Raw genomic sequence first — 14,889 nt, forward strand, 5'->3', positions numbered from 1 at the left:
GAGGAGAAGCGGGTGGGCTGCCGGCGGGGGGCCGGCTCTCTTGGTATCGCCACATTCTGGTGCAAAACTCCAAGGGGTCCAAGAATTCTAAATTTGAAACTGGCTTTCCCTGTTGTTAGGAAGTTATATTTGTCAAGATAGGAGAGCAGAACATTCTATCCAGCACTCTGCTGTCTTGGCTTACACCTTTGGAACACTTAGCGTCACGTGCGTGGGTTTCCATCTGTGCTTTGGCCTGGGCCCGAAAATGTTAGGAGAGGCCTGATGGAGTCCCCTCGGGCACCTGCGGGACCCGGAGCAGCTTCCCGTTCCGCTGGATTCGGGTGCTGCCGCGTGAAAATGCTCATCCCATGAATGTGGGCATAAAGGTCTGCAAGCCTTGAGGGGGCCCTGGAATCAAGGTGTCTTCGGAGGATGAGCTGGAAGGTTCTGTGGGAGAGGAGGGCTGCGGAGGCTCAGAGGGAGGGAGACAGTGCCTGAGGAGAGAACTGAGTGGGGTGATGTTATGGGCTGAATTGGGTCCCCCACCCAGATTCTTATGTTGAAGCCCTAACCGCCAGTGTGACTGTATGTGGAGATGGGGCCTTTGAAGAAGTGATTAAGGTTAAATGAGGTCATGAGAGTGGGGCCCTGATCCAGTGGGACTGGAACTCGTATGAGAAGAGGAGATGAGGACACAGCCGGGTATAGAGGGAAGACCCTGTGACACAGTAAGAAGATGGCCATCTGCAAGCCAAGGAGAGAGGCCTCAGGAGAAAGCAGACCTGCTGACCCCTCGATTTTGGACTTCCGGCCTCCAGACTGTGAGAAAATAAATGTCTGTTCCTTGAGCCCCGCAGTCTGTGGTGTGTTGTTATGGCCGCCGGAGCTGACTAAGATGGGATGGACGACAGTGGGAGCACAAGCTGGGCAGGTGGGGATGATGAAAGTGGTTTGTGTGTAGCAGGGATCAGAGCAGAGACCTGGGGGTGGGGTGGGTGGGTGCAGGGAGAACCAGAGGAGGCCATGCCTGGGGATGCGGAGAGGGGCTGGCGTGTGAGCCGGGGTGGGGCGGGCCTTCCTGACTCTCGTGCTCTCCTTCCTCTCAGTCTGCAGGAAGTTCCTGTCGGCCCGGCCGGAGGAGCAGGGGCGCCTGTGGGAGGTGGAGCCCCCGGGAGCCTGGGGCCAGCGAGGCAACATCTGGCGGAAGGTTCAGCTTCAACAGTCAAGACTTTCCGAGTGTGAGTCGGAGTGAAGAACATGTGGTTTGTTCTCATTACTCCTCTTGTCAGTAACTGAAGCGCGGATGAATTTCTAGGATTGAGGCAGGCCTGTGCAGATGTTATGTCTGTTGTTGCAGGAACGAAGGCGTTCTGTCCTCCTTCCACCTTCCCGCCCTGAATGAACCACGCCTTCTAGACCCTGCTGCTCGGAAAGAAAGCTCTCCCCCGGTTAGCTGAATCAGGACCTCCTGGGGGCCGAGGGGCTCCCTGTTTACCATTAGAACAGACCACTGAGGGCCGGCCCCGTGGCTTAGCTGTTAAGTGCGTGCGCTCCGCTGCTGGCGGCCCGGGTTCGGATCCCGAGCGTGCACCGACGCACCGCTTCTCCGGCCATGCTGAGGCCGTGTCCCACATACAGCAACTAGAAGGATGTGCAGCTGTGACATACAACTATCTAGTGGGGCTTTGGGGGAAAAATAAAAATAAATAAAATTAAAAAAAAAAAAACAGATCACTGAAACACATAAGAAGATTGATTTTCTCTGTCTAGCTGAAGATCAATTGAAAACATTATTTTGAATAGGCAATGTGAGCATCTGGTGAAAAATGCAAAAGACACACCAGGGTTTACTGTGAACCTCTCTCCTTCATGGAGGACACAGGCATGCAGAAGTGACCGCATCACATGGACAGTGTACTTTGTCCTCCTTTTTAAGGGCAGCCTAGTATGATGCCGTGTGGCTGTGTTGTTGTTTATTTGGGCAGCCAAATAAACCCTGCTGCAGACACAGACGTCGTCCTCAGTTTGGGGTTGTCACAGGCAGCACCTCAGTGAATTTGCCAGCAGGGTTTTGGTGGAGGGTGTTGGTGAGAGACAGGAACAGGTGGTGAGTGTGGGTCCCAAGGCGGGGGTGGGGGGAGACCTTTAAGTAGCTAGAGGGGAGCGCAGGGTGGCAGACACACTTGTCTCTGCATCTCCAGGTTGCTGTGACAGTGTTCTTCCCACCTGTCCCGGGGGGGGAGGAGTGCACACTGCAGGCCTTTCTCAGCTCAGCGCTGAGGGTGAGGCCCCGAGACAGGGCCAGGCCGTGCGGAGCCCTCCAGGCTGCGGGTGCCTTGTGGAAGGCACGTGAGGTTCTAACGGCTTAAATTCACTGGCCAAAATGAAAGTGCCGGCTTTTCTTCCCTCCTGGCATCGGAGCTGCTGTCAGCATCAAATGCCATTCTGAGGCTGCAGGTGGCTCATTAGGGGACGGATGGGCACCGAGGGGCAGGGCTTTTCTCCGTGTGGATAACTGATTTACCTTATTGGTGACAGAGAAGAGTGCCTTGGAATTTAGTGATGATAATAGTGATAGGTTTGGCTTTTATGGTGCCTTTCAACTGAAAAGCTTAATGGATATTTACGGATGTTAATGGGGTGACCAGGCACCTGGGAAGGAGGCCGTGGCAGGGCGGTGACTGTGAGCCTAATGAGGTGGTTAAGTGGCTTGCCCTGTGGTGTCGAGAGTTAGAAATGAAGGGGAGCCAGCCCAGACCCTGTGCTCTGAGCTGACCGGGTGCTGGGTTCTCCATGAGCTCCACAGATGGGTCTGCAGCCCCCACGCCGACTCGGCCTTTGTGTCTTGGATGCTGAGTTCCTTGGCTGGGAATGGAAAGAAAAAATGGCTCTCGTATCAGAATGTGGAAATAATGTGGAAATGGCACAGGCCAGCAGGGGGAGGAGGTTTTCGCATAATTAGGGAGATGGCTTCCTCTGAGGAGAATTCCACTGGGGGCGATTTCAAGAGCCGAGAACTGGTGTGGTCTGGTCAGAGGAAACCGAGCTGGGAGTCAGATGCCAGACCTGTCACTTTAACTCACTCTGAGATACGCCAACTCTTTCTTTAAAACAGCAAATGAGGGGACTTTTGCAGAGAATGTTCCAGAAGCATGCTCGAGTCCCTTGAAGGAAGAAGGGTCATCATTATAATTAGGATATAATTAGATTAGTACAACTTTATAATTTTTTTTTAAATTCCAAGTTATGGTCTTCTCACTCCCTGTGTAAATCGTAGCTAGTTCCCAGTTTCACCCACACCTCTGTCTCCCCCAGGGCCAGCAGGCAGGAAGGTTTTTAATCCACTCAGGAAGGCTTTTAGCCACCCAGCTTCATCTCATCACAAGGGTGTCAGTCAGTGCTGCCAGCTCAGGTTAGAAGTGGTGAGTAGGGGCTGTGAATACAATCACACGTTAGCCCAGAGGCTCTGCCGTTGCTCTGTTTCCAGTCTGTTTCTCTCTTCATGGACATCAGCAAGTGTTTGCCCATTAGATTTTCCCACAGGTCACCAAACAATGCAGATTCTGGAATCTTCTCTTTCCTGGAAATCTCACTAGGCACTTAATTTTAGTTTCTAATTAGTCAGTTATTTTTAGAGTTGCTTTCTTGAATTGTTCTGTTTTTCAGTTTCTGACTGTTATTTGGGAGGTTTTCTACAATTTCATGTGCCATAGAAATAGAACAGTAAGCAAGAAGCCCAGTGGAGCTGATTGCATTTTACATTCTAAGAAAGTCATGGACGTTTTACAACATTCCAGAGGGAAATTGTGTTCCTTTCAAGTGTTTTAAAATCTATTTTTGGAGCAGTGTCATTTGTGGACTAGGTCTTTTAAAGTTTGCGCGATCCTGCCTGTTGATAACATCTGTGGCTTATAATGGCCCTGGAAATATTTACAGGGTTATTCAGACCTTTTGAGAGAAGGAGTTTGTGGGAAATTAGTTTGTTCCCTCACTTAGTTACATATGAAGCCTTTGAAACTTGAGCAATGGGATCATAATTCTCTCTGATGTGACTTCCCAGTTAGCCTGCCCATGCCTTCAGTTTCTTTACTGGAGGAGATGAAATTGAATACGTCAACGGCCCCGTGTTCTTTTACAGAAACGATGCTGGAGGCAGGAAATAATTGCACACAGCTTTAAAAATTAATTTTTTCTTTCATACGTTATAGTTTTGCTTTCTTTCCAGGTGAATTTTTAATAGCTTCAATTGTCATCCACAGGGAAAATACTTTTCTTCTATTTACTTTGAATTTTTAAAGCTGGAGGGAGCGTACGTGAAGAGATGTGAAATATTTGAGCTGGGGAGTGGGGTCATTTTTCTAAAAGTCTGATGCTTAGCAAACTGCAGCTCTAACCTTATTTCAGCTTGTTGTGGTGAGTCGGACATTACAGAGTGCAGTAGCAGTAGCAATTTTATGGGGGGTGAGCTCTGCTGGGAAGTGCTGAGGGCAGAACCACCATCCTGGATGGGTTTTTTTCTGGCTAACGCTGCTCTTCGAAAGGTTGCGTGGCTCCCTCTAGTGGCCATTGTAGTCTGCTGCAGCCCTGGATGTTAACTTGGACGTGTTTACCTTTGACCTGCCTGTGTGGTTGCTTCTCAGATTCTTATACTTGTGAGTCCAAATTAGTGCCTTCATTTTTAAAACTTATTGACCCTTCATTGGTTGGGAATAAAATACAAGTAAACATTTGATGGCTACTATCATGCTTTAGTCTCTAACACACAAAAACATATGTCAGGAAATGTGGAAAACTGATAACGGATTATCTGCTTCATTCTCTTATTCATTCACTCACTCATTCATTCATTCATGTAATTGCTCATTCATTGAATTGGTTACCGTTAGTGGAGCATCTCCTGACACCAGGCACTGTCCGAAGCGGTAGGGATACAGAGGTGAAGAAGGCTGACGAGTCTCTGAACTCATTTATGAGCTTAGATTTTCGTGAAGAAAAGTGCCTGGGCAGCTACTACTGTGTTATGTAAAATCTTTACATATCAGAGAGAACTAAAGAGTCCTGATATTTTTAAATGCTTACCATTGGATTTTGCAAACCAATTTTGCTAATTTATAAAGTCTGGAAATAAGCTTTAAAATTTACTTCTAAAGGTAACAACTAAATAATACATTTATTCTTTTTTCGAAAAATGTGTTTCATCTGTATTTTCAGTTCAAATGGAAAACTGCATATTTTTTTCCTAAGGGATCTGAACAGATCTCCGCCCACACACATATACCCCCATATATGGACTTTGGGGTGTAGGGAGGTGCACAGTAGGATAAGGAAGTCATCGCCTTCCAGGTTGGCCCTACAGGATTCTGTAGGAGGGGGAAGGAGGCTGAATTAACGTGAGTGATTATGGGCTCTCTTGTGAGTAAAAATTCCAGTGAGCAAAGAGGAGACCTAGGAATAGAACTGGAGACCTGACTCTATGGAATGCCCCCATAATTGGAAGACAAGATCAAAACTCGAGCTCCGAAATGCTTGAGTGGAACCACCAGTTCCTGTCTCCTGACACCTGGCAGGTTTCCCTCCCCTCCAGAGGGTGCTGGAGCAGGTGTAAAGTGAAGGTCAAGAGGATGGAATTGGGCCGTGCTGATCAATGCTTTTGGAAGGGTCCCCAACGTGTTGTTAACCTTTGGATTGTCCTCTCCCTCGGGAGCCACCCCCGTTTGCTTATCCCGCTTTCTTCCTTGGGGAGGGCAGCTCATCCGGGAAATTCCAAGGAGGATGTGAGTGGTCGCGGGCGGACTTCTCAAGATGGGACACCCAGACAGTCCACACTGGGGAAGGCAGTGAGGTACGGTGATGGATGTGTCGTTCTAGGAATATGTTTGTGTTCTTAGTGACTGTGATGTGCTTGTTGAGTGAAGCTGGGGTCCCAACCTGCAAGGCCACTTCCTCAGCACCTCGGCCGTGGGCTTCTCTGTGGCAGGGGCCTGTTGATTTATGCTCGGAACCTCTGTGCCATGGTATGAGGAGACGCCTTTGTAATTAGACTTTTCATGTTCCTCTTCTCTAAGCTGGACCAGCTCTCCCAAAGCCAAAACTAAACAGAGAACACATGGGAATTGGCCGTAACCTTGCATTGTTAGGGAAATACTGAAAAATCTGAATTTCAAATTCTGCCATGGACCAGCATCTTTCAAGCAGAACAAATGCACAAATTTGTCTTTCTTCCCTCCCCTGCCCCTCAAGCCCAGACGCTAGCAAATGGAACATGGCATTAAGTTGTCATATAACCCAGCTCATGGTAGAACAGAACCGTGGGCAAGGTTCTGAATATGTCTTAGTGGCTTGATGTCATTCATTATTTTATAAGATTGTGAAGTGATATGATTCCTTAAGTGTTTTCCTTGCCCACAAGAAGTAGTTGTAATAACAGCTACTCTCTGGCATGGAAGGGCCTTTGCTCTTGAATCCCTCAAGAGTCAATAATGATTTTAAACTCCAAAACTTACAATTGCACTTTGTGGGGAATACTGCTTATTTTGGAAAATAGATGGTTCTGCAATAGAAGACTGAACATCAAAGGCATAAAATATCCCAGTAAGTTTTAGAATATAAAGTTATAAAATATCCCTGACCATTTTAGAAAAGCTGCCCAGTGTCTGACATTAGTTTCAGCCATCTTGGTTCATGATGGAAAGATGGGCTAACTTACAACCCTCCCAGGCCACTGAATGGAGAGTGTGTGGTATGCCTCTTCGCTGGTCTCTGACTTTCCTTTTAAACCTTGAAGGCCGTTAGAAGAGGCGGGAGGTGTCCAGTGTGGTGTAATGCCCACGGGCATGTGTGTGGGGAGTCTGCGCGTTCAAGTGTAAAAGCATCAGTTGTTAAAGGGGTGCCTCCTTGCCTTGTTCTTCCTCATCTCCCTGGGCTGGGCCTCCCCTCCGTTCCCATCAGTGGACATGCGCTCAGAGCTTCTTACATACAAAACGTGGTGTCCCTGTGCCTGGCGGAGTGTTTGAACCCAGCTCATCCATTCTGAATCTGAGCACGTGGTGCAAAGCCCAGCCCAGGCCAGGCCACCAGCAAGCCCATCACAGCGTTAGCTGGAATGTTTTATTGACTCTTTTCTGTTTTCAGGACAGGATCAGTGGAGAAGAACTGGAAGAAACACAGAATGATCCAGACTGTGGAGTGACAGAAGAAGCAGGGCGACTTGGGGGAGCCTGCGGGGCTGAGCTGGAGGGGGAGGATGCCAAGAGGACAGTGGTGGACCCTGGGCTGGCCGGGGAGTCCTGGCAGACAGACGCACATGCGGGCCCGTTCCTGACTCCCAGGGGCCCATCTGAGTCTTGTTGAGAGGCCCGTCCTGGGCCCCAGGGGATGCGGGTTTGAGAGCTGCCTCTGTCATTCCCCGCTTGTGTGGCCGAGAGCTGGTCTCTGTCCTTGCTGTGCTGTCCCTTGAGAAGAAAATGACCACACAGACCCTACCTACCTCAGGCTTGTCATGTGGGCTCAGGAGATAGAAAGTCTGAGCAGATGCTTCTCTGTAAGCGCACAGTGCCATGCAGGTGCATGGAATTACTCCCAAGCTCAGATTTCAGAAGCTCCTTCGTTAAGCCTAATGGGTTTCTGTTACTCAGGATGACTTGATAAAGACTGCACTGGAGCCCCATGAATGTGCCTCTTTCTTCAGCACAAGGAAGCTCAGAGAAAGGCCACACCCATCCGGTCTGCACTGCAGAAAGCCCTTTCAGGTTTGCCCACACCAGCCCTACTGTGACTGTGGGACCCCAGACACCAGAGCAGTTTCTAGGGAGACACATTCCTTTTCCAGACAAGCTTCAGCCACGGTGGCAGCACCCTGAAGGCAGGGGCTGGGGCCGCCTGGTGCACACCATAGCCTCTTGCTCATATCTGGCCCGGTATACAGGAGGCGCTCAGAGTGGGCTCCAGGCAGGCATCAGGATCTCAGCCATCAGCTAATTCAGAGAGGAAGCCACTGGAGGGGACTTTGGGTTGATGGCCCTTGCAGTGTATTGGCGCCTTGAGTGGAAAGGCTTGTGCTGATAAAGGTGACTGTAAAGATAACAGCTTGACCCAAAGTGACATCGGCCTCCCCTTTCTCAGCCCTGCTCAGGGCATGCGCTCGGCCACGGTTGGGGATTCGGAGCTGAGCCAAGGACCCTGCCCCCAGGCCCCACTGTGGTCAGGTGAGGCTGACCGTGGCCAGGGCCGCCGGCCTTTCACAGCGTGAAGCACAGTCCAGGCCGCCCCATGGGGCCCCATGGCCTGCTCCCCAAGAGCTGGGATGGGGCTTTCTCTGCAGGTGGCCCAGCCTCACCGATGTCCAGTAGGATTCTAACCAGACAAAGCTGGTCAGGTCATCTTGGGCCAGGCAACCCAATTCCAGCCCCTCCTCCAGGGTGCATGCAAACCTGATCGTGTCACTGAGGACACCCTGAACCCCACTGTGGCTTACCACTGCCCCTGGAGCGCTTGGGCCTGTCACAGAGGGCCCTGCTGACTCTGCTCCTGTCTGGGCATGGCCGCCTTGCCGTCTGTGTTCCAGCTGCCTGAGCTCCTGTATCCTCAGACGCCAGCTCTCTCACTTCAGGGTCGGTGCTCATGCACTCGCTTTGCTTGGGCACGTGCCTTCCCTCTCCCTCTCACACGCAAACACACACATGCACACCCACCTTGTCAGTCAGGCCAATTCCTACTCACACATCTGATCTCAGCTCAGATGTCCCTTCCTGACCCCTCCCCCTCCCCCTCCCATGTGGCCTCGGAGCACTGGGCACTCAGCTGTGACTCCACGAGCCTCCACCAGGGTCAGCCCTTAGTTGCCTCATGTGTCCCCAGTGCCAGTGTGGAGCTGGCCCCCAGTAACTTTGTGGGAGTGAATGGTAACAGGTCACCTCAGGAGTGAGGAGTTGCCTTCCTTCTGTTCCTCTGCTACAAGACTCTGGAGCGGTGGAGAGAAGAACAAGTTCCAGCTTTTTAGGGATATAGTAAACCCATCCTGGAGTCTGGGGATGGGGAGGAGACCGCTGGCAGTCCTGAGTGCTGGCAGGATATCACCTGCTGTTTTGCTCAGTGGTCAAAGGACATATGTGGTGGGACCCTTGTTACTTATGCCACATACATCCCCGTGTCTCTCCATCCACCCATCCATCCATCTATCCGTCTGCCTGTCCATCCATCCATCCATCCATCCATCCACCCATCCATCTTCCCATCCTTCCCTCCCTCCTCCCTCCATCCATCTCTCCACTCATCTCCTCATCCATCCACCCACCCATCCTACTGTCTACCCGTCTGTCTGTCCATTCATCCATCCACCTACCCACCCACCTGTCTGTCCATTCATCCATTTGTCTGCATCTGTCCATTCATCTCTCTGTTCATCCATCCATCCGTCCATCCTGTTGTACAGCAAACAGTGTGATTACTCATGGCCAAGCTCTGTGCTGGGCGCTGGGGAGATAGTGAGGCATGGTTACTGGATGCAAGGATTAAATATTCTCTCTGGAAGAGTCTCTTCTGGAGTGTTCTACTGGAGTTGTTTGTTCTCTTACACCCATTAGTTAAAGCAGGAAGAGTCTTAATTTAATAGAAATAGAGTTTGGAGCTCCATGTGGAGACATCCTGAAGTGCCCCCATGCATGTGGGCTCTCTGTGAAGGAGGCACAGGCCATACAGGTGTGATCAAGTCTGCACGAGAGGATGCTTTGTGTGTGACGCCCGACATAACCTTTAACGTGACATAGATGTGCGCTGTGAATGTTGTACTGTTTGAGATGTATGGTAGGTGCTTTGTAATGTTTACATGAATATGAACTGATGAAAATGTCTCAGGGGTTTGATGAAGTTACTGTTCAATAAAAGAATCCTCTCAAGGAAGAAAAACTGATGTGCTGATGTAGTTGGTTGAAGGACATATACATGAACCACACGGAGTTGGAAGGAATTCCTCTGAGCGCATAGCAACCCCTCCCTGGCAGCGGCACAGCCTCCCGGGTCTGGGGCTGTGTGCCGTGTTCGTTTCCACGTGGCGTGTGCAGGGAATGTTGGTGAGGCTTGTATGTGTGTGTGTGTGTTTGCATGCGTGTGTTGTGTTGTTTTTAGTAAATCACTTTTGTTTAATTTATTATTCAGTTCCTCTATGTTCTTGACTTATTTTTTAACAGCTCTATTCAGATATAATTTACAATCCATGAAATGCATTTCACTTCAAGTATATAATTCCACGGTTCTTAGTATATTTACAGAGTTGTGCAACCACCACCACAATCAATACCTCAAAAAGAAACCCCATACCCATTAGCAGTCTCTCCCTTTCCACCCACCCCCCAGCCCTAGGCAACCATGCATCTACTTTTTCTCACTCTAGATTTTCCTGTTCTGGACATGTACTAGTGGAATCTTACAATGTGTGGCCTTTTGAATCTGTTTTTTTTTTTTTTCCCCCTTAGCACAATGTTTTTAAAGCTCATCCATGTTGTAGCATGTGTCAGTACTTCATTCCTTTTTAAAGTTGAATAATACTCTGTTGTATGGATAGACCACATTTTGTCTCTCCATTTACCAGTTGATGGACTTTTGGATTGATTTCAGTTTTTGGCTATTATCAATAATGCTGCTGTGAACATTCGTGTACAAGTTTTTGTGCAGACCTATGTCTTCAGTTCTTTTGAGTATCTACCAAGGAGTAGAGTTTCTGGGTCATATGGTAACTCTATATTTAACATTTTGAGGAACTGCCAAATTATTTTTCCAAGTGACTACATCATTTTACATTCCCACCAGCAATGTGTGAGGGTTCCAGTTTCTCTCCATTCCAGCCAACACGAGTTGGTATCTTTTTGATGATAGCCACCATCCTAGTGAGTATGGACTTGTATCTTATTGTGGTTTTGATGTGCATTTCCCTGAAGACTAATGATGTGGAGCATCTTTTCATGTGCCTGTTGGCCTTTTTTTTGTCTTGGGAGAAATATCTATTCAGATCCTTTATCCATTTCTTAATTGGAGTGTCTTTTTATTATTGAGTTGTGATAGTTCTTTATATATTCTGGATACAAGTCTCTTATTACATATCTCATTTGCAGATATGTTCTCCCATTATGTGGGTTGTCTTTTCACTTTCTTGATGATGTCATTGAAGTGCAACATCATTAATTTTGATGAAGTCCAATTTAGTTTTTCTTTGGTTGCTTGTGCTTTTGGTGTTGCAGTAGTAATGATTGTGTTTTATAAATGCATGTCCTTTCACTCCCATCTAAAGGGAGTTGATGGGGAGAAAGTTATTGATTCTACAATGAATATAGAAAAATCCACAAAGAAGTCATTACTTGTAAGAAAGCTCTGTCCCTGGATCCCAGGCCTATGCCCCATGAGAGGTGTGTTGCCCTGTGGGCTGCTCCATCCTGCGCTCATGAATGGGCTCAGGCCCACAGAGGATGTTGGGGGTCCATAGTCCTGCAGAAGCTTGCATATGGATTCAGGGTCTGGCAGGGGTGGTGGGCACTCAACGCTATGCACTCGGCCCTCGAACAGATTTTCTTTCAGGGAGTGGGGTTTTCAGCAGGGGGCAGTTTGTTCCAGAAAGTCTTTGAGAATAAGCCCTTCGGGATGAGAAAGGAAGGAATCCAGCTGTTGGGCTGCTTATGGAAAGCTTAGAGGGCCAACAGATTATGAGATAATTTCTAAAATCCCCATTTTCTGCTAGAAGCAATATAAAATCTCTGATTTTGATTTAGTTCTCTCTCTAGGGAGAGATGGTCAACATCTGGAAGTTTTGAAGTTAAGTGTCCAAGTTTCCATGTTGAGAAGCCATGAAATTCCTTGGCCCCCTTCCTCTGCTACCTCCACCTCTGCCGTTCCACACAGGACACAAAGTTATCACCATGGCCAAGCAAGGGAACGAAGAGCTGGAACCTCAGTGACACAGTCCCCAACCGAACATCCGGGGAGCTTGGCTTTTTGTCATTTTCAACATCAAATGAGACATAATCAGAAAGAGTAGAGTAATCCTGTCAGACAAATCCTACAAATGGCCACAGCAACTGAAATGCTTCCATGAACGTGCTTTAAAGCCTACAGACTCTGTTTAATGGAATTGGCTTATCTTATTGCGCCCTCCTTCCCACCAAACAAAAGTTACCTTTAGGTTTCTAGAAGGCAGCCTCTCCAGCAGGGAGCTTGACGCTGTGCAGATGGCTGCAGAGCTTGTGGGCTTTCGTGGCCTCGATGGCCCATGACTTGCAGCACCCACTCCCCAGTGGGTGGCCTGTGGACACTGTACAAGGCGACGCTGAGCTGATGGCTCTTTCAGTCCTTGGGTGCTTGGATTCTGTTCAAATTCGGTGGGATTGGGAGGGCGTGTCCTTGGGGTGGATTGAGGTAGAATCTTCCTGGTGCAGTGTGAGTCGGGGGAATGAGGCTCAGTTGATTATCATTCCTTCTCAGCTTGCAGCTGGGGTGCTGTGATTTGGGGAATGTTTGCTGGGTTCTCATGTGACCAACAAGCAGGTAAAATCCACATGATCTAGTATATATATAACCAACTATACATATTACATTTGTAAAGTAACTTTATGAAAATCCATACAAATTAAAACCACATAAGTAAAAGAAAAACGGTAAGGAGCATACTTAAATGTGACACTGCAGGTAGAAGTCAGGCTCTCTCCTGCCCCCTGGTGGGCATCATTCCTGGGGCTGCCGACAGGGGCTGGTGATGGACCACAGACTTGCAATGTCAGAATGCCAAACTCGGATATCTGCCTTGATCTCGCCCTTTGTGGGAGATTTCTGGCCATTTCCTAAATAGATCCTATGCTGCTCCCTTCCTGAATGCTTCAGACGTAATTTGAGCAGCAGAAAACAGATTTCAACAGTGTATGTGCTGATTTTTATCCCACTCACTTTTGCTGTGGACCAGAGCCGGCGGCCGGGTGATTTTTGGAGATCTGGCAGCTTTGATGTTGGTGCCTTGCGCGGTGAGGAGGCCAGGCTGACTCTGGGAGCCACATTCCCAGCCCTGCAGTACCTGGATTATGTCTCTGCCGACCCCCTGTGGGCGGAGCTCCCTTGCTGGCTTCCCCAGCCCTGTCCTTCAGAGAGTCCTGGGCACACGGTGACGTTCAGAACCCGTCAGCCCTTGATGACGGATCGGGAGGCAGCCCTGGGAGAGGGCTCCATTCTACCATCTCTCTTTTGGGGGCAGTTTGACAGGGGATGCACAGTGTTTTGAGTCTAAAGACACGGCCCAGCACGGTGATACTGGGCCAGTGACTCTGCAGCTCTGACTGCGTAGGCCTTGGCCATGCATAGGGATGAGCTGCCCACCCGGCAGTTCCCTGTGAGGCTCACTGTGAGGCCCCAGACAGCTCTTCTCCATCTAGAGACGTGTTGCAGGCATTGGGGATTGTTGTGCTTAGTTTTGTCTTTGCACAGCTCACACTCAGGCATGCAAAATTAGAAGTTGATTTTCCTATAACTGATCTGATCTTCATCTATATCTTGAGCGTCGTTCTGGCTCATGGCAGAAAACACCTTCCAATTTAACCTCACTCTAAATAGGATTTTCCTTTGTGCCTCTTTCTTCCTGGGGTCAATTCCTAGCTCTGGGGCTTGCGCAGGGCAGGGGACTTGGTGAGGAGGGGACATCTGCTCTTGGCCTGAGTATGTCCTGTCCACACCGGCACCAGCTCACATGTGTGATTGTCTTGTCAGGGCCTCTGCTCTCAGGCACTTTACCACGCGGGCAGTGAGGGCTGTACTGGTGGCCTTCCACACCTGGACTCCCGCCATGTGGCCCCGCTGGCGTCTGCTGATCTTCCCCTGGTGCCAGACAGGAGGTGTCACTGGGGCCTGCAGGTTCCCTCTCCCAACCTATGCCCTCACGGCTCCTGGCCACCTGGGAAATTTGCTTCCCACCGGGGATGTGTGTGGGGCTAGCCCTGGCTCCCCCATGTAGCTCTCTCCCAGGGTCTGGGGCTCGGGCTGCTCTCTGGGGCCTTTCCTTCTCTGGGAACTCCGGTCTGGGGTGGGGCCCCCCTCCCTTCTACTCTGGAGCCCAACATCTATTTGGGAGTTTCTCTTACTCCCATCCCTGTCCAATGAATCTGGCTTTTTAGACTTCAAAGCCAATGAATCGGACATTTGTTTTTGGTTCTCTTCCTTGATGCCCTGTATCCTCACACTTGGCACAGAGCCAAAATCAGATTTCCTCGCCCAGGATGGATACAGACCCCTGAGTGCACCCTGTCAGCCCCCCGGCAGCGTATGGCCCCCACGCTGTTCTCAGGTCAAGTCCCTCAGGTAGGCAGCATCCATGGCTGATTCTCGCGGCCTGGCCTTCAGGCCTCCTGTGGGGCATGGGCTATAGACCGAGGTGGGGGCCACCTTTTCTCTCTCATGGACCTGATGCACATCTTGAAATCCCATCATTAGAAATGTTTTCCTTGGAGGTGGGTGAGTAACCAGGAATTGTGTCCTGGGACTGGGAAGAGCGTGGGGCCTGGTTCCACCCTGGCCCTCACTCCAGTGGGGCCTGGGATGGTCACTTCCCTTCCTCGCACCCGAGGGTCCTCATGGTGAAATGAAGGGGGTGAGTCAGGGTCTGTGACCTGGCAGCTTGATGATGCAAATTGTTTACAGGTGAGATTTGTTTGGGCCACACAGGGTTTTAGGACCCAGACGCTGCTGTCCCCTTCAGGGATGGCATGTCCCCGCCATTCACTGGCTGTGTTACTCATTTGCGCTCTCAGGCCAGCTGGAGCCAATTACGTTTGTACTGCCTTGTGGCAGGCTGAATAATGCTCCCCCCTGCAAAGATGTCCACGTCGGTCCCCAGAACCTGTGACCATGTTCCCTGAGGTGGTACAAGGGGCTTTGCAGATGTGG

The 14,889-nt window shown here is 49.7% G+C and overlaps 1 protein-coding gene across 4 annotated transcripts in view; it reads left to right on the forward strand.

Moving 5' to 3' along the window:
* LOC131406405 (protein FAM169B-like) overlaps positions 1–9,879 on the forward strand; it is an 84,871-nt gene extending 74,992 nt beyond the window's left edge. For 2 of the 4 annotated variants that reach the window (XM_058542365.1, XM_058542368.1), the window contains 3 exons: positions 1,089–1,220; positions 5,731–5,824; positions 7,114–9,879. In XM_058542365.1, coding sequence (XP_058398348.1) covers positions 1,089–1,220; positions 5,731–5,824; positions 7,114–7,171 — 284 coding nt within the window. In that variant the 3' untranslated portion in view covers positions 7,172–9,879. Of the gene's footprint in view, positions 1–1,088; positions 1,245–5,730; positions 5,825–7,113 lie in introns of all 4 variants that reach the window. The other 2 variants (XM_058542367.1, XM_058542366.1) reach the window with 2 other exon arrangements.
* The last annotated feature ends 5,010 nt before the right edge of the window (positions 9,880–14,889 follow it).

Source organism: Diceros bicornis, chromosome 5 (assembly GCF_020826845.1).
Source record: "Diceros bicornis minor isolate mBicDic1 chromosome 5, mDicBic1.mat.cur, whole genome shotgun sequence".
Lineage (NCBI taxonomy): Eukaryota > Metazoa > Chordata > Mammalia > Perissodactyla > Rhinocerotidae > Diceros > Diceros bicornis.